Source organism: Ctenocephalides felis, unplaced genomic scaffold, assembly GCF_003426905.1.
Source record: "Ctenocephalides felis isolate EL2017-DRISC unplaced genomic scaffold, ASM342690v1 CF-g0.4_SCAFFOLD_01886, whole genome shotgun sequence".
NCBI classification, from domain to species: Eukaryota; Metazoa; Arthropoda; class Insecta; order Siphonaptera; family Pulicidae; genus Ctenocephalides; species Ctenocephalides felis.
In genome coordinates, this window is record NW_020538040.1 from 85,428,663 (window position 1) to 85,452,756 (window position 24,094).

The window sequence follows — 24,094 nt, forward strand, 5'->3', positions numbered from 1 at the left end:
ATAATACATTATTTAATCCTCTCATTCAGAGAGATCATATAAGCTTAGCAGGCAATATTTTTTTGAGAAACAGGTAATTTTCATTTATAATCATATTCGCCAATTATTTCGGTGATAATAATAATAATGGGTAGTACTGCCCTAGCGCAGGTTTGTGAGCTAACTTAAACTGCAACTCGATTGAGGAAAGAATAGTGTGAGAGACTTCCTATTGCTATTTCACACTGCAGTGCCCGAAATGCGCTATTTTTAATTGAAATGAACATCGCTGCTGCACGATATCTCTGTGGACCCCGTCCACACGAGGCAGCGCGTTAAACCATCACGCCAAAGAAACGCCCTAATTATTTCGATGACATGATAAAAAGAACATAGCTATCCAAGCTTTAGCTTTAGCTATTATCTTCACTAAAGTTATTGAAATAACAAAAAAAATGAAAAATGAAAAACTGTTTTTAACAATAACAATTTTAGAACAATATGTTCTGAGCATTGAAAAGTGTATAAAATATTAAATATAAGAAATATATATTTAACTAAAACCGAATGTTTTTTAACAAGCCTATATCCAGTTATTGAATATATAATTAACCCATTTTAAATTATATTTTTCAATAAACTCTCATACGTTTCTAGACGCAATTTGATTTTTTATCAGTAGACAATTTAATTATTATTAACAAAAACAAAATCCATCTCTGTGAAAAAAAATTATATTTTAATTTAAGAAAAACTAAATTTAATACATAATCAATAACCAATAAATATATATTCTTAATTAGCCTATTAGTTTATAACAAGCAGGTTCAAGAGTTTCGAACTCATGGAGAAAAAAAGTTCAAAGCAGCCGTTTTGAATCCGCAAATGATATTTGATATATGTATAAAAATTACAAAAATTTCTCAGAAATCTTCATAATATATGTATATTTTGGTGTTAAACTTTAAGTCCCATACTAAAAAGATTAAAACTTTCAAATTACTTATGTGATTTATATTAAAGACTAAAGATTTTCTATATTTTGTAAATATTAAGATATAAATTTAAAATAACTTTTAACAATCATATGCACCATGTATAATATTGTGTTGAAGTTCTCAGTATCTTTAAATACAAATTTAAAAAAAATGTGAATAACTTTCATATATATATTGTATTATGTGAAGTTTGTTACCACTATCCCGTTGATATCAAATTCTCATTCAATTCAGCAATTTATTTTATTCCAAATAGATATTTGTTTTATTGTACAAATAAATATATTGATAAACATTAAGTTATTAAATAACTGTATAAGTATATTAAAACCATATCGAGCCACAGACGACCATACATTGCATGGGCTTGCAATTTGCTACTGAAATGATAGAACTGCTTAAGTGTTAATTATGAGATAAAGTAAATATCAAAGTTTTAGAATGACTGATTTAGGTAAAGTAATACGCATTTGTCGTGCAATCTTATAATGCATTCTAATAGCAATTGGACTGGTTGGTGGTACTCGGTATGCATTATTTTACATCCATCATAGCCACGAGAAACAATTGAAAAACAAGAAGTGATAGAACCACTCGCGCTGCACGCGAATGTGTTTACATGCAAGTTTTAGCAGGAGAGCTAGCACAACATTCATAAAATTAAATTAAACATTAAATAAAATTAAACACGGATACTTTTTTCGTATTTTAACAGCAATCAGAACCTTACGTCCTATGAGCTGTTGAATTGAAACTTTTGCTACGTCGTTTAGATGGTAACCCAACGATTGATCCATCCATATTTGATTACTTTATTATTAGAATTTATGTAATAGGGATGACTTATTATTAACTTCCCGTAGAGCAAGTTATAGCAATCGCAAAAAAATCGAAAATGAAAATTTTTATATATCTTTACGTTTCAAAGCCTTCTGAACATTTTGGTATACCTTAGAAAAAATGGATGTATGTGTGTGTGTGTATGTGTGTGTGTGCGTGTATGTGTGTGTGTGCGGATACAAATTTTTGTCGAAAATTTCGGGAACACGGATGAAGCGATTTGAATAATTCAAAAAACGAAGAATTGGTGAAGAAACGAAGAATTGGTGAATTCTTGGGACAGACGGGCCTAGCGGTTTCAAAAATAAAAAAAAAGTTAAAACAAATGCTATTTGGCGGTCAAGTGATCATTAGATATGTGCACACCAAATTATCAAATATTTTATAGAGATTTTAATATTAATTACAAATTTTGTGTACATTTCTATGGGTTACCGAGCAAAGTTTGTAATGTTTAACTATTAGACTCTCAAAAACAGCTACGAAACGCGATTGCTTTGAAAATTAATCAAATTACTCAAAAAATCTTAGAACATTAAGTTACGATGCGTTGCACCACTCTCCTTTTTTATTTGATGAATGCCTTCAAAGATTTTATATAAATACACACATTGCTGTTAATACATCGTTTAGCAAATACAACTAGCAACCTGCCTTGAACCTGTCTATTATCGAAAACCTCTCCGACTCTTCGGACAAGTGCTGAACCTACGCGAACAAAATTACGATGCCGAAGCCAAGAAACACGTGGTTAATAAGATTAAATACTTATCGCGCTGGCTGAATGAATGAAACAAGAATCCAATTGCGAAATTCTTTTACGAGCTGCAACAAATACTTTATTGTAAATAAAACTGACGGACAATGCTTGAACGACGATTTATATACATTGAATAATCGATATATGTTTATATAAAACTTCACAACTGGAACGGATGCATTTTAAGAATTAATTGGCGTCCGATGATGGGGAAAGTGTGTTCATCAAATGTAAATTGAAGAAAGGGCAATGATATTTGTACAACGATTAATATACACTACTAAGTAATTTTTTATTGATAAATTTATATTTGAAGCTTTCTGCGGTATTTTGGTTAGGGGGGAGATTGACAAAAAATCTTGAAATAAAACGTGAGGGGATGGTCTAGTAAGATGTCGTGTGTTTATTTTTTTCTTGAGTTTTAAAAAGAAATCAAAAACTTATCAAAAAAAAAAAATTAAAATTTTACGATTTTGCTCTACGTTCTACAAATGCACGTGATGTTTGGTGAAGGAGGTGAAAATTTTAAATATCACCAAAGTACTGGGAGGGCTCCAAAAATTCTTTGAAATCGATCACGTGACTAATGGGCGGCCCTTTAGAAGTCTTGCCTAATCACAGTGTGGCATTAATTTTAATAAAAAATATGTTTTAATTGAGAAACTTTCTATAATTATGGATTTAAAATAACAATAAAAAAATAAATAACAACTAATAAAACTTTCCTGATCCTTGTTGGAGTTCAACTCCACTCACTAACATAGAGGACTTTTGAGAATGTAGCGTTAGTACATTAAGTGGCCAACTCTCTGGATCAGGTAATTATGCTATATTGCCTGTCTATTTTGTTGAATAATTGCATGAGTTGGTAGTCACGAACAGTCAAAAAGCAATTTCTTTGCTCTTTAATCGAGCGATTTACGCTATATCGACTTCTAAAACCTAACCTCCAAATGGTACATATGTCAACTAACAATGTGATCATAACTGCAACTTTTTTCTGGCACTTATAACACGTGCATGTTATCAAACTAATGCTATACTCTGACGTTTGTGGCATTAGGAGGTTATGTTTTAAAAATTGATATAGTGTAAATTGCTTTATTAAACGGCGAAGACATAGCTTTTTGATATATGTAACTACCAACTTGTGCAATTATAACAAAAAAGATCGGCAGTCGGCAACTATTTTATTCGGAGAGTTGAGCCCTAAATTTAATGAAGGAGATAAAGACAAAACTTCAAAGGACAAAATACTGAAAAGTACGAGTAAAACATATAAAACATATCTCGCGAATATAGTCTCATTATCAAAAAATTGAATTTCTGAAGATCGACGCTTTTCTTCTGATATAGAAGATATATCTGATATATCATCTGATTATGATATTCTGATTATGACAAGGTTTATCAATTTCAAAGGCAAATAATAAAGTAGAAATCTTTAGAAAAATGATCAAATTATAATATTATAGCATGGTAAGAAAAAAAGATGCGCACTTTGCAATTTAAATCTACCTATATACTATACGAACTAATATACGATATACTACGAACTAATCTCTTTCAATCAATGAGTTGTATTAATAGATCTTTTGAATAATATTTTGCCATATTTAAGAAAGTGGTGATAAAAATTCGTTAAGAAAATTATGCTTGCAATGAGTTTTATGTCTATTAATTTTCATTTTGAGCTGCATATCTTACAATTAAATACAAAAATATTATTAGTATGTACTCACCATCTATGGTCTATGATGCTCTCCAATATTCCATATGCTATTTCATAGTATTATATATTTGTTTAGGACAATAGCAACTGTGATAGACAACGGCCATTTTTTGCACAGATTTCTGAAAAATAAAAAATTACATGAGCAAATATATTTATAATATATAAGTGATAAAAAAATTCAAACAATTGCTATTAAATTCACGTAGACCAAGTGAACTAATACTTCTAAATCTATAGATAATTATTGTATTCCTTCATCAAAAACTCTTAATAAAATTAATTATTTTAATTATTATGAGAGTAAATGTTATTATAATCAATAATCACTATTTGCTTAGAAAAACGTGAGAAAAAAATCATACCATAAATATAAAAAAAACACAAAACATTATATTACAAAATTTATATTTTTATAAAAGATCCTGCTTGGTTGTTAAAATGTATTATAATTTTAGCTTCAAAGATTGATTTTTTCAAAGATATTATGAACATGTTCGAATAGCAAATATTTTTATGACTAAATCACATTTAAAAAAAGATTTGAAATGCATTGTCATAAATATATGAGCTATTAACTTATTACTATATTACTATAACTTTACTCTACATATAGTTAATTTACAGTTCTAATTAACCAGCGGTAAACTAGTACACAAAAAAATCGACAGTTGCTAAATTATTGAAATATATGAAGAATGTAATGCTGCAGATTGTTAATCTGATACTTGTTACTCATTGAACATTGTAATTGTGTTTTCTTTTAGAATTTAATTAAAAACTATGAATCGATATATAAAGAATTGTGCGTTTCATAATAGAAACTTTCGTTACACTTATCGTTATTTTATGCAATCAATCAAGATAAATTTCGAACAAAACGAACGGAAATGGTAAAAACTCGAATATTAGGTCAGCAGTGTTTTTGGAAATATCAAATTGACTTAGCAACATATTATTGCTTGAAAAATATTCCAACGAACTTGGAAATATTCCGTCATGATTTGTTCAAGCTATCGCGCAAGAAATCTGATTTGTTGATAAATATCATAAAATAGCGATATCTTCAGTAGTAAATATGCTGTTTGTGCAGGTGTGAAGTAATATTCATGAAATGTAAGAGAATTTATTATACACGACATATATGAAAGTGTTCCCATGGAAGACAGGCAATTGATTTAAAAGCAAATATAAATCAAGTTCGGCATTTATCTTTACAACTTTTTTAATGTCGTATCTAAAGATTTAGTTTTCTGTATTTCTTTACATATTTAATTGCGATAGTAAGAAGTTTAGCTAGTTTAGTGTATATGAATAATATAATTATATTTATATATGAAATAGGACTGGGCAGTAAGGTCCAATTTGACTAATTATAAGTCATAATGCTTAACCCCTACCAAACATACAACTATCGAACTATGTTCAGTAAAATAATTAGTTAATTCCTAATTATAGAAATATGTATTTCAACTAGTTTTTCAAAAATTTGTTATCTGTACTTTTTTACCTCATAGGCAGGGTGAATAGGGACAGCCATCGGGCAACCAAATACAATGTCTTAGTTTTAATATTAAAAATTTTTACAAATTAATAGCTTAATTATTTAACCAATGCAAAATAAAAATTTTTTGGAAACAGTTTTTACAAAGATCACATAGTTATAACCTTGATCCGGTATTTTATCAAAAATATTTATAGGCAGAGTTGGAATAACTATTTAATTTATATATTGTAAATTGCTTCTTTTAATTTGATTTACTTATTTAATTACTGTTTTTTTATTGTTTACACCTTTGCCAGGGTAAAGGTCCAGTTTGTCCTTTTTACTCCACTCACATGTAAGGGGTTATATAAAAAACTGTTAGATCTAACTTAAAAAAAAATATTACAAAACAATTAAATAAGGTATGTTATAAAACTATATTAAAGTCTTGAAAACTAAACAACAGTGCTCACAACTGATTTGCTTGATTTAATGCTATGGCTGGTTATACATTAGTTCTCTACTTTTAAATATTGTTGTTAAAAAAATCATAACTTTACTCGTTTTTTAGATATCGGTGGTAAACTTTTTTTACCCTTGGACTTTTAAGCCCCACTCTACCCATATATATATATATATATATATATATATATATATATATATATATGTATATATATATCTATATATATATATATATATATATATATATATATATGTATTACATATATGTATATACAAAAATGTACACCACTATATTCATTCAGTTCACACAACTCTACATATTTATTATCTAAATAGATAATTATTTTAAATAAGCATGACTGTTATACAAGTCTATTTTATAACTTGTTTTTTTTTTATTTTATAAAAAACTTGTGAATTTCATCCACTGCAAAAAGCCAAACTGGACTTTCTGCAAATAATGGTAACATAAATTCTGCAAAAATTTCTGCTGGTAAACTATCATATATGTTTTTCATATGATAGTCAATTGATTATTTTATGATAAATTAATCACTATAATTAAAGTTTTTATGTCATAACATATACAATGAAGACCAATGTTTTGAATTATAAGAGCCAAATAATACTTTCAGGGTAACAACTATTCAGAAAATTAAGTTTTGGCATTTGAGATGAACGAGTGATATTCTTTATTTTTATTAAAATAACAAATACTTTTGTAATGCTTTTATAATACAGAAAAATATAATTTTTGAAGAAAATACGTCTACTTGTAGAGTTCTCATATATACATAATATTATAAGTTAATAATAATTGATTCAATTACATTAATCTTCTAATAAATTATTTTTTGTAATGTATAATTTGATATATTTTCTACAACTCCATGGAACAAACATTTTATTTATGCATTATTATGCATCCATTTATAAAATAAATAATTTAAATTTATATTTTAATATATATGGGAAAAAATGTTAATACCTTTAATTACATAAAGCTCTGTTATGGATTACGGTGGTTTTAATCATAAATAATATTTTTCCACGCCGTTCGTAACAGGTAAATTATTCTCCTTTCATATAAAAAGTATAATAACCTTTCCTATTTCCAATCTCTACCTGTACGTTTACGTGGAAGGCGTACACAATAAATCAGCCAAGTTCTCAATATTGATACATTAATCCTAGTTCACTGATTACACTTTTTTTAAATATTTACATAAACACGCCTACATACTTTGTGATTTCAATTAGTAATACATCGTGATCAAATTCTAATTAAAGCACCGTGAATTAATTGACTTATTTACCTGGTAACATGGTAACATTCTTGTTAATTCTTATCAGAGCATCGCATTCCGTGTTGTTTACGATAGACGAAAACATACTCGAAATATTTAATTAAAGATCATTTTATGATTGTGATTGGAACAGATATAGAATGCGATATAACAATGTTTATAATTATATGCACCTATGATTTTAATCGATATTAAAATATGTTTTTTAAGGTCACATCGATTGGGAATTACATCATGTGGAAATTATCAAAATCAAAATAAATAAATATAATTTGATAAAATTTCAAGGTTTTAGCAGTGATATAATATTTAATGGTTCTATGGGAAAATAAAAAGTGCATATAATTATAAAATGTATATAATTTCTGAAAAATTAGGTTGCTTTATCTATTTGGTATATATTCTCTATTACTCTAGATACTAGCCTTTTACATACTTTGTCATGCACTTTTAATGTAAGGCATTTACAAGTGTATAAATCTATTTCTTACAACATGCATATTGAAAAATCCCATCTAATCTTATATATAAAAATGGATCGCAAAATGTGTTGGTAAGCGCATAACTCAACAACGCCTGGACCAATTTGGCCAATTATTTTTTTAAAATGTTCGTTGAAGTCCAAGGATGGTTGTTACGGCGAGAAAAAAACGAATAATTGCCGGGAAAACCCTAAAAACAGCCCTTTTCTTCTTTAATCGAGTAGGCAACGCAATTTGTAAAAAAAACAATGATCTATCTATCAATATGTCATGACAGTTTGTGTAGTTTTTGATAATCTAATTTTAAATATATTTATATAAACATAGAAATATCGTTCTATTAATCAAGCTATATTGGCAGCCAAAAACATTGATGTAAATGAATTAAATTTCAAAATTCAAGAACAAATTACAGGCGAATCAGTTGATTCGGCAACTAACCAAGACGATCCACCGGAGTTTTTAAACTCGCTGGATTTTCTAGGATTGTCACCTCACAATCTTCAATGAAAGGGTGGATCGGCAATTATAATGTGCGAAATATTGACCAACTATATTGAAAGGATAGTATAAAGCAGAACATGTTCTCGCACCATGCATCCCATTGCGTTTCCAGTGCGTTATGGTATCATTAAGTGTTTGAGGTATTAATTTAGAAAACCCATGTTTCTCACATGGAAAACTGTATGTTGTTTGTTCCCGTATTGGAAAACCATCAGATTTGTTTGTCTATGCGCCAGGTAATCAAACAAAAAACATCGTTTATCACAAAGCCCTACAATGAAAATTGTACTGATTTTTGAATTATGATTTACATTATTAAAATTACTTAATGCTTATAGTGTTTTATTTAATTATTTTTAATCACAGCGAATTATTACCAGGGTTCTGTTCAGGATAATTTTTTGCAAAGAATAGAAAAAAGGTAGGCACAAAACACCGCCACATTACAATTTTTTTTGACAGGACGAAGTCTGTCGGGCCGGCTAGTGTATAATAAATTCCAAGGTTATGTTGAAAAATAATCAGTGTATCAAAAAGCAGATTTGCTAAATAAAATCTTATATTTGAAGTAATTATATCATCAATTGTAAATTATGATTATTTTCTGTTATAATTTGTTATAAATCACCAAGCAAAATAATATTGTCCTCAAATGTAAATTGGTACCAAATTATTTTTATGCAAATATATTTTGAGAAATAATACATAAATTCAGATTATCCCCATACTGCAGTAATATATTTTCCAATATTTTTTATATTCAAAAAACAAGGGAATAATTTATATCAATAGTCCACGTGGTAGATTCTTATTCAGATTCATATTATAAAGTTACTTGAAACTTTGCATGAACGTGTATGTTTACATACAAAATAATTAATATAATTACAGTATGAACAATGTGTGCAATAAACGCAATATTATCGTTATTAAACTATTAGAAAGCTTTCCTGATCTACATGGAAATTCTAACAGGAATGGGAATGCAATGAGATTCTAATGAGATTGCAACAGCTTTTTTTGATGAGTGAATGTTCCGTATATTATGATTAACGGCTATGAACGTTCCTAATGTCATTTTATGCATTTGAAATGTTAATGTCCTTAGCATATACCACGACGTCAAGATGTAATTTTTAATAAAATATCACCAGAAGCGATACTGTCTAAATGTACCTGCTTTAATGTTATATCTCGCCTTACATCTATTCATTATACCTAGAAAGGAATGCGGTCTTCGAAGCCCGCCTAAAATCCTAGAACCTAGAAGGATCGGATATTTTTATTGTAAGAAAAGGACTAGGAAGAAACATACAAAAAACATTAGTTACGCTCAAAAAGTATTATATAACACGGAACCTTATACGAATGCAAGAAGAGTGCCGCGCTAAAGCCGAAACGCGAGGGAATGAGACGGCGACAGCTTTTTTATAAAGAAACTCTTGGGTTTCGTGCTGGGATCCTACTTAGTTTTCTTTACAAAGAATTTTAAGCACATTTATAATTCTAAAGATTTTTTTTGTACTCTGGGACCCTTTCAAAAAACAAGTCTAGGAAATCTTTTCAAAAATCAAACCCTCGCATATAACAAACTAGTTATAAAACTTTCGGAATATGAATTTGTATTAGAAATATAATACAGCACACAACAAAAATAGCACTTTTTTTTATTGAATTCCAAGTTAGAAATGTTTATACGAATTGATGTATAAAAATATGATTCTTATTAAAAAATGTATATTATATAAAAATATGATGATTTCAAAATTTATATATTAAAAAAAACCTGTAAAAAATAATATTGCACACATATAAATATAATGAGAACAAATATAATTTTGTTTAATAATAATATTTATTTATTAATAACATTTAACATAAATAGTAAAATATAAAAATGGAAGACATTTTTTTGCAAATATTGCAATTTATCTCTTTATAATAATTATATAATTAAAAATATAGTAAAACGTTTTGTTTTTGTATATTCTAATAACATTAAAATAGTTAAAGTTAAAGCAACGAAGATCACAACGAACTCTGAGGTTCACATAAAATCGAAATATCACAAATTGTCAGGAAGCTCCTTTTTCATTCTGCCGCAAATAAGTAGTTTTAGTAGGCAAATGGGTTGATTGAAATTTAAGCTTGAACCCATCGGTCTTGCATGCAGGGAGCTTGACATTCGGTGTAACAGTGTGATGGTCTGAGCAGGTCCTGGTCGGCTTGTTCTGGTGCGATGGTAGTCCAGAAGAAGGTACCGGCTTCAGTTCTTGCGAAACGTACTGGCACATAACGGGCACCGGGGTAAATTGACATTGCTTCCCAAGTGGAATCTTCATTGTTTTGAGTCCAGATTGCAGCACCAGGTCTGCATGAATCAATTTCAGCAAATAATCTTTGTTCCAAGAGTTCATTAGCTGAATTGTCCAGGCTTTCGCATGGAGGTGGCACTGGCACAGCACAATTCTTGGCACTACGACGACGTTTCAGCATACTGAGCAAAGGCTTCAAAGCACTCTTAATACGGAAAGCCGCTTTTCTTGAAGCGACTTTACGGTTGTTGTAACCGTTGTCGACGATGCTTGCGTATTCTTCGTAAAATGCAGACATGTTGACACTTGTTATAATTAATATCACTGGATAATTGATAATATTGTTAGTTAGTTGAGTAAGAACTCTGAATGTTTACTGTACGACGTTAAACGTGGTAATGTGAAGATCTGTGATTTGGTCGGCCTTATATACCCTGTTCGTGTGACGTCACGCCCCCGAAACTACCCGAATCTTGTATATAGTCAGTGTATTCCCGAGATACTTGTATATACGAGCATTGGAAACGCGAGCCAATGGGGGCGCGTAAAAAGGGCAGGTGCGTCGTGGCGCGGTGCGAGAGCGAGAGCCGCATCGAGAGCGCGGCTGCGAGAAAGGGACGAGGGTCGATGAGTATTCAAGGTACCCCGAAACACAAACAAGTTGATCGTATGGGCAAAAATCGTGGGAAAGCGTCCGCGAACCGAGTTCCCACACTTGGAACGACAGCTGGCTTGCGAGAGAAGAGATTTTGGTACATATACGTCGAATGTATGCGTGTATCAAGTCCGAACACGATATCAAAACGAGGGGGTGAGTCACACGTGTGCTCTATATGTGAGGGTGGTAACCCAAAGTGCACGTGGTTTTCGAAAATTGCCCGTTACTTTTGATGCGAAACTGTAATTTGATATTAATATGCGTTCGCGTCTTCGCATTCCTATGCTTTAGCAAATTATCCCTCGATATGCACGTGCAATGATCAAGCGCTTTCTAAACACCTCACTAACCACCGCGCCATGCGAAACAGGTAGGTACAGTTAATGGGTTTCGCGCTGTATGGAAATCCCGCAGCGTCAGGTCCATTGCGACCGACACCGCTACTCTTTCACTTGAAGCCATACAACTAATGATAATAAAACTAGTAGTGCATGGCATCGTGCCTTAAGGCAAATTGCTGGAACTTGCCTCACCGTAATTTAAAATTTCTAAAAGTTTCAATTTTTTTTAAACTTTGAAAAACTAGACTTTTGAGAATTTTTGAAAAAAAAATTCAATTAGCATTTTGTCATGTTTATATATCATAGTTTAGGAAAATTTTGAACTTTTTTTGCATAGTTGTTTTAGATACAAAACATCAGCACTTCTCCCCACCAATAGGAATCGAATGTTTTCTTCAATTAATCAAATCTTTAAATTCGTTTTCCCAAAATCGTCGACAAAAATTTGTATCCACACACTCACACAAGCATGCATTTGGTTTTTCGAAAGGGTTGCCAAAATGTTCAAAAAGTTAATAAAAAATTAATAGCATATTGATACGCACATTTAAATGTCATTATGTAATTATTAACCTGTACCAATATTGCATCGTTAAAGCATTAAATATTATCAACTGAATCAATAGCCTTGTATAATCTGCAGTTACGCAGTTCAAATTGAAGTCTGATCGTGATTAAAAATAATTTTCGTAATTAATGGCAATGCAGAATGTGTTAGTGTAGTACATTAATAACAAAAAAAAAAACAAAAATTTCTTTTTAGACAGCTTGCAAATAGCAAAAGCACAAAGTCAATAGCAAACACGCCTCTTTCCCTAAGAGAATACTAATCGCAATGCATTGTTTAACAGGTTAGTTTATACTTTTTACCTTTTTTAAGGGTGTACTCCGAAGGGTGGGTACAACGCACGTCGAGCACTATAATTATCGGTCTCGACTAATTATTACTTGACTGCAAGTGAATCTGTAGATCAATTATTTCAACCTGAACCCATACCGCTCTAACAACAAAGGTAGGTAAAAATTAGGCAATAAATTATGTTTGGAGACTTGTTAAAGAGGCTCCAAGCGTAGTTAGTAATTAATAATGCCACTGAAGGTTTTCAAATGTTCAAATCTTTCGTATACGATCTGGGAAATATTTTGTTTGAAGTATATAATTAAATCTAAATGCAAAGATATTAGCTACTAAAACATGAGTTATTAAATATGGATATATAAAAATATAAAGTAGATGCCGAATTGCTGTTTTTTCTAATGATTATATTTAACGATTATTTAGCAAAATCTGGAAAATATTGAATTGAGATTTTCAGATGCATTTAGAAAACTATGTTTTCATTGACAAAGTATTTATTTTATGCACATTTTATACGGAATTAATTGAAAGTAGGTAGTAATAACCTACTATAATAATTCTACCTGTTTTTATTACCATTTCAAACATTCGCTTTATTAAATTATAAAAACATATTAGAAGAAATACAATGAACAAATATAAGACCACACATCTTCATTTTGGATTTGTTTACTCGTTATCATATTTGCCTTATATATTGTTCTGTAAGTCTACACATGCGTTTATTGCCGCATATAGTGGTAATATACACATATTCTTCAACTTAACATCCAAGAAGAAGAAGCACAGGTTTATATGGCCATACACTTATTTAGTTGCTGCAGGTTATATGGGGCACAGGTACAATTTCACTTGTTCCTCACACTGTCCCACCGTAGTATATGACCTGTAAACTAAGTTGCACTAATATACAATTGACACAACGCTGGGGTTGTTTTATTTACATCCAAGGGGGATGCTGAACCCTAAGGGCGAAATGATCTGTTAATAAAATCACATACCGCCAAATGCGTGATGAGATTTGTATTGAGGGGAGTATTTCAGTGGGGTGCGGCACAAAGTGAAATGTTAATAATGGGAAATTAAGGGATGATCTTGAGGTGAGATGTAATGCGATGATATGTTAGTGAATACAGAATATGTAAATTGTTATGTCAAGTATTTTTTTTCAACTTATAGACAGAGGAAAAGTAATGCAATATGGTATGATTTTTAATGCACACACCCATATATGTATTTGAGTATAGAGATATTATTAAGAATATAGTTTTATTACTTTAAGGATTTTTTGCGTATTTAAATCAAAGCAACAAAAACACTTGAAGTGCACCATAAAAACGTTTTCTAATTCAATCCAAAATTTGTTGATCTTTTGTAATAATCATTCAAATATATTAAATATTTGTTTACTAGATAGATGACTTCTACAAATTAAGAAAATGTCTTGTAAATATTAGATTTCGTACCGAAAGTATTTTCGAAAAAATCGAATACATAGCATAATTATGTTGCTAATAATAATATTCAAATATACTAAATATTTGTTTACTAGATAGGTATGTGACTTCTAAAAATTAGTAAGAACTTTTGTAAATTTTTAACTTCGTACTGATAGTATTTAAAAAAAAACGAATACATAGCATAATTATTTTTGTAATAATTATATTCAATTATATTGAATATTCGTTTACTGGATAAATATGTGGCTTCTAAAAATTAAGGAAATGTCTTGTAAATTTTTGTCTTTGTACCGAAAGTATTTTCAAAAAAAACGAATTTATAACATAATTATATTTATAATAACCACATTCATATATATTGAATATTTCTTAACTAGATAAAAATGTTATGTAAGTTTTTGACTTTGTACCAAACGTATTTTCACAAAGAAAGGAATGAAAACTATTGATCATTGATTAGAATATTAATTGTTAATATTCATTTAATATTAATTAATATCTATTGGATAAGTGCGATAGTTGCTATTTATTACCAAAAATAATTGCAAAATAAATTAAACAACAATCTATATATATCTTCATCTACACCGCAAAATTACAGCTTGATCGATATACTATCTTTATTGACAAAACTATAATATATAAATATATTTATAGAAATAATAGGCAATGATAAAAAATAGTAACTTCAATGTCGTAAATCTTTTACTATAAATTAACAAACAAAAAAATTATTTAGACGCTAAATTTAGTTTAAATTATATTTGCTTTAACTTATATTTACATAAAACTAAGCTGAATAAAGCACGTCTGGTTTAAAAAAATGTGCGCTTTACAAAATAAATATTTTGAATTTATTTATTTATTATCTTAGCTAATGTAAAGAAATGTCGTTAAAATCATTATATTATTTTATTATATATTTTTTTAGAATATAATATAATAAGTAGAGTCCAATCTAATAGTAGTTTGTTTCCCTAATGTCTAAACTAACATGTAAGATATATATTTGAAATCTTTGTGCAAAGTACTATTACATTATTTTCCAATAACGATAATTTGTTTAGTTTGTTTGTATAATGAGTAAGATTATTCTGCCGCTTATCGTTTAATTTTATCATAAATATGGAAAAAATGAAAATTATTACAAAAATAAATTTGGACATTTCATTTGTACGATTATCACTACGCCGTTGATAACTGTATCGAAATCTATGCTCCAAACAATTATAATCAAATAAAAAGATAAATATAAAACCATGATTAAAATTTTAATACCATAATCTAAAATGAGATATCATTTTTTAATTACAATTTAGTATTTATGATTAACTATTGGCGTAAACAACAAAAATTACATCAAAGAATACTTTGGGAAAAGTTGAAAGCTCACGAATGGTTGGCTATTACAGTAGTTTAAATTGTTTAAAATATTTTCAAAATAAATTATTACAATAAATAATTAAATTACATTATTGAATAATTTTTGTTAAATTTAAAGCAATTAAAAATATTTTCTTACCAGAACTCAAACGTCCTAGACTCTAGAAATGTTGTAGAAAATCTGAATTTGGTAATTTTTTATTATCGCATTTCTAGGGTCAAAATCAATTTTTTGTTAAATAAGTTGATCCTTAAAATCGAACATAAAAATCATAAAAAACAATACCGCAAAAGAAATGATCAGCAGAAAAATATCTATTACCAAAACACACAAGATGAAAGCACCATTTGTTTCCGGGCATCAGCGCTTCGTTATAGAACAAGCTAATAATTGGATAGACGCCGAAAACTGACCAATAATTTATTTGCCAGAGTAATGCTATAAACATATAGAGGAAACCGGCATCAATAAACTTAAAAAAGAAAAATGCGATTTTCTGAAACCAGCCAATTAGAGCAGTTGGTACTGATGCCTTAAGGTTGTAAGTTATTTTTATACTGATGACAATCGTTATGGTCAAAAACACAATTTTTGTTTGAAATTAGCTAAATAATATAGAGTATAAATTTTGTTTGCACAACGATCAGATTTTAAGAGTTCTATAAGGCGTTATAATGATTTTGATCTAACTATGTCGGTTTACAAAAGGCAACCCAGCGGTTGACCTATCTCAATTTGATTTTTATTACCATTTTTGTAATACGGATGACACACAACTATTAAACCTATATGAGTAAAATCAAGTATTTCCATTCTTTTGTGAAAAACAAAAAAACTATAAAGTACTTGAACTAATGAGTGATAATAATCAGTAATATATTCAACATTTTCAAACATTTATTATCTATTATAATCATTATTAAATAGGTCAAATTATCGAAAATCAATCAAAGTTATCAAGTTCTGTGATAATAGTAAATAAAAATGACAGTATGTCAGTGATAAGCCACTTTCATGCAATTCTGGTAAATTTGTCTAATATAATTAGCTAAGTTTTCATATTTCTAATAAAAGTTGCCCACTGTAAAAAAGTAGTAAATACAACCCGAATCTTGATTAATATTATTACCTATATTTTTATACATATATACATATAACTTCATATTAATATTATATTAACCTCATATTAACCATATCATTTATTTTTAAAATATGCCTAATGAGCACTTAAAATATGTTATTGTAAATTATTCTCGTAAAATGTATTTTTTACACTCATATAGTTTTAAATTAGACAATTTCAAAACAACTTCATATCCTATCATTTATCAAATACATTTTAATAAGGTTTTACTATAATCGTATCAATTGAAAACTAGTGGGGTGCGTGGCATCGTGCCTTAAGGCAGTTTGCTGGAACTTCCCGTACCGTAATTAAAAATCTTGGTACGGAACCAAAAAAAAAAATTATGTAAAATGTGTACACATTATTAAAATCTCTATAAAATATCTGATAATTTGATGTACATATGTCCAATAAACATTTTGGACCGCCAAATGACATTTTTTAACTTATTTTTATTGAGAGTCCATAACCGCTGGACTTGCCTCCTCAAAAATTTGAACAATTTTTCATCGTGTCAATACAAGTAAAATGTTTTTTAAATTATTAAAATCGGACGCTCCGTTCTCTTAAAAACTGAGTTACTGTTTTCAGCACTTTTTGCCCCGTATCTTCGGAACGGCTAGACCTGCCTTCGCCAAAAACTAATCAGCACATCTCCTTATGAATACAAATCGAATGTTTTTGAATTACTCAAATCGGTTGATCGGTGTTCCCGAAATCGTCGACGAAAATTCGTATCCGCACACACACACACACATACACATACACATACATCCATTTTTTCGAAGGTATGCCAAAATATTGAAAAATATTGAAACGTAAAGATGTATAAAAATTTTCATTTTCCATTTTTTTTGCGAATAATGTTACTTATCGTACGGAAAGTTAATAACAATATATGCGCAATAAAACTAATAAATACATATAACGCAATGTATATAACTTACATATAATGTAAATGTAAGTAACTTGTTTTTGAATTTTGAAATTTGTTGCACTTTGAAAATAAAGAAAATTTAAAAAAATAGTGACAACTTTTTTACTAAGTAAGTAATTCCAAATTCTTGGAAATGAAAGTGAACTGTAAAATGTTCCTTTACCGCCCAGTATTCCCTTAAAACAATAACACTATTTGACCGCACAATATCAAACAAAAACACCCAAGTCCAGATGACTAAACAACGCGTTTCTTAGTGTAAATAACCTGACACTCCTTTGTAACCTGCCGCAATGACATAGAACGTAGGTAAAAACTACGTAATTTTCTATATTTTACGAAAAAAACTTTAGCCTTATAGAGGAAGTCTTGAATTATGAATCGGAATCTTCTAAAACACAATTCGTAATGAGAAAGAAGATATGAAAAGATTCTAACCATGACACGACAGACACTTCGAAGTAGGATGTATTATGTGCAATGCCGGTTGTTTGACCACAAAATTAGATTCACCAAAGTATTTCTAAGAGAGATTGTGGTTAATCGATTGTGATTAATCGGTGATTCGGATTTATCAATCGGGCACAGGGCTGGCAAGATAATGTTTCAAATAGTAATAAAAAGTATGTAATAAATATAGAAATCTAAAAAAGAGTCTTGAAATGAAATAAAATTGTATTGAACTACATCAGTTATATAAATTCTTATTATTAGTACATATGCAAATAAAATTTCTGAAGAGCGCCTATATTTATACCCGAAATTATGAAAAGTTCAATAAATGTGTAAGTTTAAAAAATTATGACTTATTGTATTAGAGATCGTTCAAGTATTACGTAAGCAGATTTTTTACAATTATTTACCCCCCCCCCACCATCCCTCTTGTCAGCAAAAGTAAGCAAAGCTCTTACCCCCTACCCCCATGCTTACGTAAACATTTGCAATTAATGTAAAAAAATGAAAATACTACCTATGACGTAAACATCATCCAGACTCCCCTGCCCCCCATGTCAACCCAAAATAAGCAAATCAACAACCCCCCCGCCCCCCTATAGTGCTTACGTAATACTTGAACGGCACCTTATTGCTTAAAAGCGGTATAAATTGCCTACAAATATTTATTTTTTTCTGAATCTAATAACATTATTCCTTTATAAATATGTAAATTATAAAATGTGATAAAGAGTTATATAATATATTTTCCAAAATATTTAATAAAATAATATAAAAATATCATTGAGCTTTAAAGCTTATTCACGCATAACAGATAAAAATAACTCTATTAATATTTTAAAAATGTAATAATTTTAAAAATTGAATAATTTAAATAGTGTCAATAAAAATAGAGAGTATCTATTATTATTAAAAAAATTGTTTATATATAATACAGATTAAAACAAAATGTATATTCTACATTGAAAACATTTAACAGTTTGATTTCTCATTTTATAATCAATCATTAATAACTTACTAACTTATTAACTTTGATGGCTTGACGATGTTTTTATACATAAAATATTTTTAAAATAATAAATATTATTATTAATTCAAAAACTATGAAATATTGATTTCATTACTACTGCTTTATTAATTCAATTGTATTAATGCTACGATCACTACTGCTTTATTAATTCAATTGTATTTTTTTACTAGTAACTAGTGGTACATGGCATCGTGCCATAAGTGCATTTGCACCGTTTTTAAGCAATAAAGCAATAAGTTATACATTTTTTAAATTTACACATTTATTGAACTTTTTATAATTTAGGGTATAAATACAGGCACTCTTCAGAAATTATCTCTGCACGATGCCATGGACACTTTGGCTCTATATATCTAAATGGTTGACATTTTTTGTTTTTTTTTGTTCTGTGTCTCCGAAATAATTGAAACAGCTTTGCAAAAACACTAATCAGTTGGTCAATGCGAATCGAATGTTTTTTGAATCATTCTAATCTGATGCCTCGTTCTCGCAGAAACCGAGTTACCACTTTCTGCACTTTTTGCTCCGTATCTCCAAAACGGCTGGACTTATCTTTGCCAAAAACTATTAAACATGTCTCCCAATCAATAGAAATTGAATGCTTTTTGAATCATTCAAATCAGTTGATCCGTGCGCCCGAAATCGTGGACCAAAAATTAAATCCGCACACACGCACACATCCATTTTTTTCTAAGGTATCCAAAATGTTTAAAAACGTTTGAAACGAAGATATGCAAAAAAATTTATTTTAGATTTTTGAACGATTAGAATAACTAACCCCAACGGAAAGTTGAAAAATCTAATATTTAAAATGTAAGTAATATCAAAGTTACTCATACTTAGCATTATTTTAAATTTAAATATTTTTAATAAAAACAAAAATATCTAAAATATAAATTTTTAACAAGAAAAATATTTTCTTCAAATCAAATCTTCAAAAGATTTGATTTCATTCAAACAAAAAGCACTTATACCGCGGCAAGTGAATGAGAATTATTAATGTTTGCACAAAATAATGTAATTGTATAAATTATTTCTAGAGGCAGGCAGGTAAAAAGTGATAAGAAAATCCGTAATTTAGAGCAATATTTAGAAAAATAATAAGCTAAAAATCCTTCTCTACCATATTTTATTCATTTCTATTCATTTCTATCCACTTCGGCCCTGATTCAATCAACGCAGGGTTATAAGAAAAATATAATATACGATGTATCATTATAGATATATTAGTATTTTTCCATGGTGAGCAAGCCAACAGCTAAAGTGATGAATGCGGCAAACGGACAATGATGAACACCAATCACCTTTCTGCCAAGTAATATTCTTGTCTTAGTGAATTGAATGAAAAACAGGATTTACTGCCGAGACGTATGTTATTGGCTAATATCAAACATCCTTAATTGAAAACTTTTGTCGGCACTAAATTTCATATATAATAACTTTTACGATTCATGTCGGTAAAAAATTGTACGTAGTGGAAGGTATAGAGGAAATGTAAAAGGCTAATTGTAAATAGATTTTGATGAACAGATTATAATCTAGCACTAGCGCTGCTTTAAGCTGTTTCATGTAAGCAGATTAAAAAAAAAATTACACATATAAAAATTATTGAGAATAAAATGATATTTCTAATGAAAATAGCAAAATTTGTGCAATATACATTAAACACATATTTAATTTATGCCATTAAAAATATTTAAAATATTACTTAGCAATATGGACAAATGCTGTTTTAGTTTTAGTTTTTTACTGTAATGAGTCTAATCCTGTATCCGCAAATAAATGTAGAAATAAAAATCATAATCAATTCAAAATTTGTTAACCTTCTGAAATTTATGGTATTTGTGGTATTATTACGGTAAAAAATAGACATAAAAAACTTGATTTTTTTTTAAATTATTAATTCATATTATAATTTTTTTTTATTTTAAAGACTCATAAAAAGATATAATAAAATATCGTTGTTTCCTATATTTTACATTAATTTTCTTCGGTTTTCTTTAAAAATGGCAAAACAAGTTATATTGTGTGTTTAGTTTGAAAATTACATTAAGAATCGAATAAAGTTACAGAGTAAAAGTGACAGTGTTATATTAAATTAAACAACTTGAATTAATATAGTAATATAAAATTAATATAATACTAATATAGTGCTTTAATAATAGAAGTAAATTTTATTAATGCTATAGAGATTAATTTTACTAAATGTATTTATATTTATGACATTTATATTTATTTAATCAATGACAGTGAACCTAGCAATTTTAAAATATTTGATACAAAATAATATTTTTTTGGATTTAAAGCTTATTTGAAATAATTTTGAGTATCTGTGATATAGCAGTGCAATTGAAACTAGTGACTAGAACTATTATTAAAGAGTCGCACGACCCAAGAAATTGTGAACAGGTTCTTTAGTGATGAGATTTCTGAGAAAATCTTCGAAATGAACAAATAAAATTGCGATTATTAAAGTGGTTTAATATGTTCTAAAAATTTACAAAATTTATGTATAATGTATGTAAGCATTAAAAATTTATAATAAATAAAAAAGAATTATTTATGAAAAAGTATAATACCCAAAGAGAGACATTACCCACTTTATGTAATATTCATATTATATAAAAAATATATGTTTTTGAATTTGAATTTTTTGAATGAGGAAATATTGATACTTTTCGTACTATCAAAATCAATTATATTTTGTATATACTAATACAACTGAACCGCTTCAACAAAATACGAATTTTATGATAGATGAAACTTAAAGTATTATTTGCCACAGTCCAAATATCAGGTTGAACCATTTCCTGATAAAATATTTACTTGTTTTTAAGAAAAATGTATGTATACTAATAGATAAATATAAAGAAATAATGCAAAATGATAAAAAAAAATTAATAAAAAATGAGCAGAATATATTAGAAAAAAACAAGTATTGATGATGTAACTTATTGTTAGCAAAACGTTATCTGACACTAATAATACTATCGTGAGTGAATTACCTGGAAAATATTTCGTCTAAATCTGCGTGGAAAGCCGATAGAGTAAACATAAAATAAATGTATATTTAGGAAATCTTAATGCCTTTTTAAATCTATTTTATTGATCAATAAAAAATTTATTTTATTAATTTGATTAATAATTAAAACAGGTAACTTCAAATTGCGTTATATATTGGTTTATTTCTGTATCAATTGTCTGGCCAATGCATAAAGACTCGATTAAATCGAAATTGCCTGAAAATCAACTAGCTTTGTACGACTAATTAATTAATAAGTAACGTATAGATTAATGATATTTTTTGTAAATCTTACTGCCGTTTTTAAATCTGTTTTATTAATTTATAAATAATTTGTTTTTCTAAAATGTGACTAATATGCAAAATTTTCGATGTTGATAAAATATATAAATTTCTGTTTCAATGAACTGACTAATTCAAAAAAGTCTAAAAAGCCGTCATGTAAGTCTAAAAGCTTACACGACTATAGGGTGGGGTAAAAGAGACCAACTGAACCTTTACTCTGGCAACAGTGTAAACAATAAAAAATAGTAAATAAAAAAATAAATTAAGTTAAAAAAGAAATTTTGCAAGAAAAAAATTAAATAAGTAGTTATTACAAATCTGCTGATAAATATTTTTGGCGAAATACCTGATCAAGGTATAGTAAAAAATGTACCCATTTAAATTTTGCATTGGTTGAATAACGTAGCTATTATTTCGTAAAAATCCTTTGAAATTAGAAATAAGACAACGGATTTGTTTGCTCCCTGGTCGTCTCATTTTACCTCGTCTATGGAGTAAAAAGGACCAGGTTACAAATTTTTGGAAAACTGCAAAAAAAAACAAATTTCTACAATAATTAGCTGGAACCACTGAGCTTAGTGGGATAGTTGTTTGTTTGATATGTGTTATTTGTTATGTACATACATATTTAATATGGCATTCACAATATAATTGCACAAATACAAATTGGACTTTTGTTCCGCGCCTTACCCTATATTTAAGATGTAACTTCAGGCCGAGATATATGTAGATTTATTTCTGTTTCTTAATGATGGAGAAATTTCCCAAGACTCCATTTAATCGAAATTGCGTGGAAATCAACTGTGTTCGTATCACTAAGCAAGTCTTCAATAAAAATGACTAAAACGAGGAAAGAACAAGAAACGCAAGCCGTCGCGATTAAAGTTCTATTAATGGCGACTGTGTGTAACAGAGGATGCGGTAATCAAATCTTTTTGTGGTTGTATTATTATTATTACCAAACCGCACGACAGACGCGCGATCGTCGCTCGAAATCATCCAAGGATTATAAAAAGGAGATCAATTATCCTGATTTTCGACCCAAAACAGTTATAATATAACGATACACATTCGTTTTTATTTAAGGCACATTATCATGCGTTACAGTTTAATTTGGTAACAAAAATGATACGACCTACATGTATTATTTTTTATCTATGACTTTTAGGGAAGAATTGTGTTGTCGAGTTTTGGGTTTTTTTTCTAAAAAGATCTGGACAAGTTTATTGCCGTACAATGTAAGAATAGCGAGTTTATGTTCGCTTTAATGATGTTAGAAATATAGAACAAACTTTAGTGATTCTAAAAAAATATTAGTTGATCTCTATGATAATACACACACGTGTATTTGACATGTATAGTAAATTGTGTTTTACAGCAGTAATAAAATTATTCAATCTTTGTAGTTTAATTTAATATAACTTTAATTTATCAAAAATGAAAATAGAACAAAATAAAAGCTGATAAAATTACTGGCATACCATAATAATAAATAATTTTGTAATTTTTGAATAAATAATTTTGTTTGTTTGCAAACTGGTTGAAATTATTACAATTTTTTTTGGTATAAGCTCAAAAGCTTGGTAATCATAATAAAGAACAGTTTAAAACAACACTGCATATTTAGTTTGTAGTAAAGGAGACTGAAAACGGTTGTGCCCCATTTTTATGATC

At 28.6% G+C, this 24,094-nt stretch overlaps 2 protein-coding genes across 3 annotated transcripts in view; both read right to left on the reverse strand.

Annotated features, from left to right (window-relative positions):
* The window catches only part of LOC113377013 (pickpocket protein 28), a 226,726-nt gene that overhangs the window by 96,186 nt on the left and 106,446 nt on the right, over positions 1-24,094 (reverse strand). For both annotated transcript variants that reach the window (XM_026617174.1, XM_026617173.1), the window contains exon 4: positions 4,320-4,431. The gene's annotated coding sequence lies outside the window, so the exon portion shown is untranslated. The remainder of the gene's footprint in view (positions 1-4,319; positions 4,432-24,094) is intronic.
* LOC113377015 (enhancer of split malpha protein-like) lies at positions 10,693-11,237 on the reverse strand. The gene has a single exon (XM_026617176.1). It carries the CDS (start codon positions 11,161-11,163, stop codon positions 10,693-10,695), a length of 471 nt encoding a protein of 156 aa, XP_026472961.1. The 5' UTR covers positions 11,164-11,237.

Excerpts from the sequence above, each read along its gene's own strand:
- LOC113377015 (XM_026617176.1), bottom strand. The coding sequence starts at position 11,163 with ATGTCTGCATTTTACGAAGAATACGCAAGCATCGTCGACAACGGTTAC.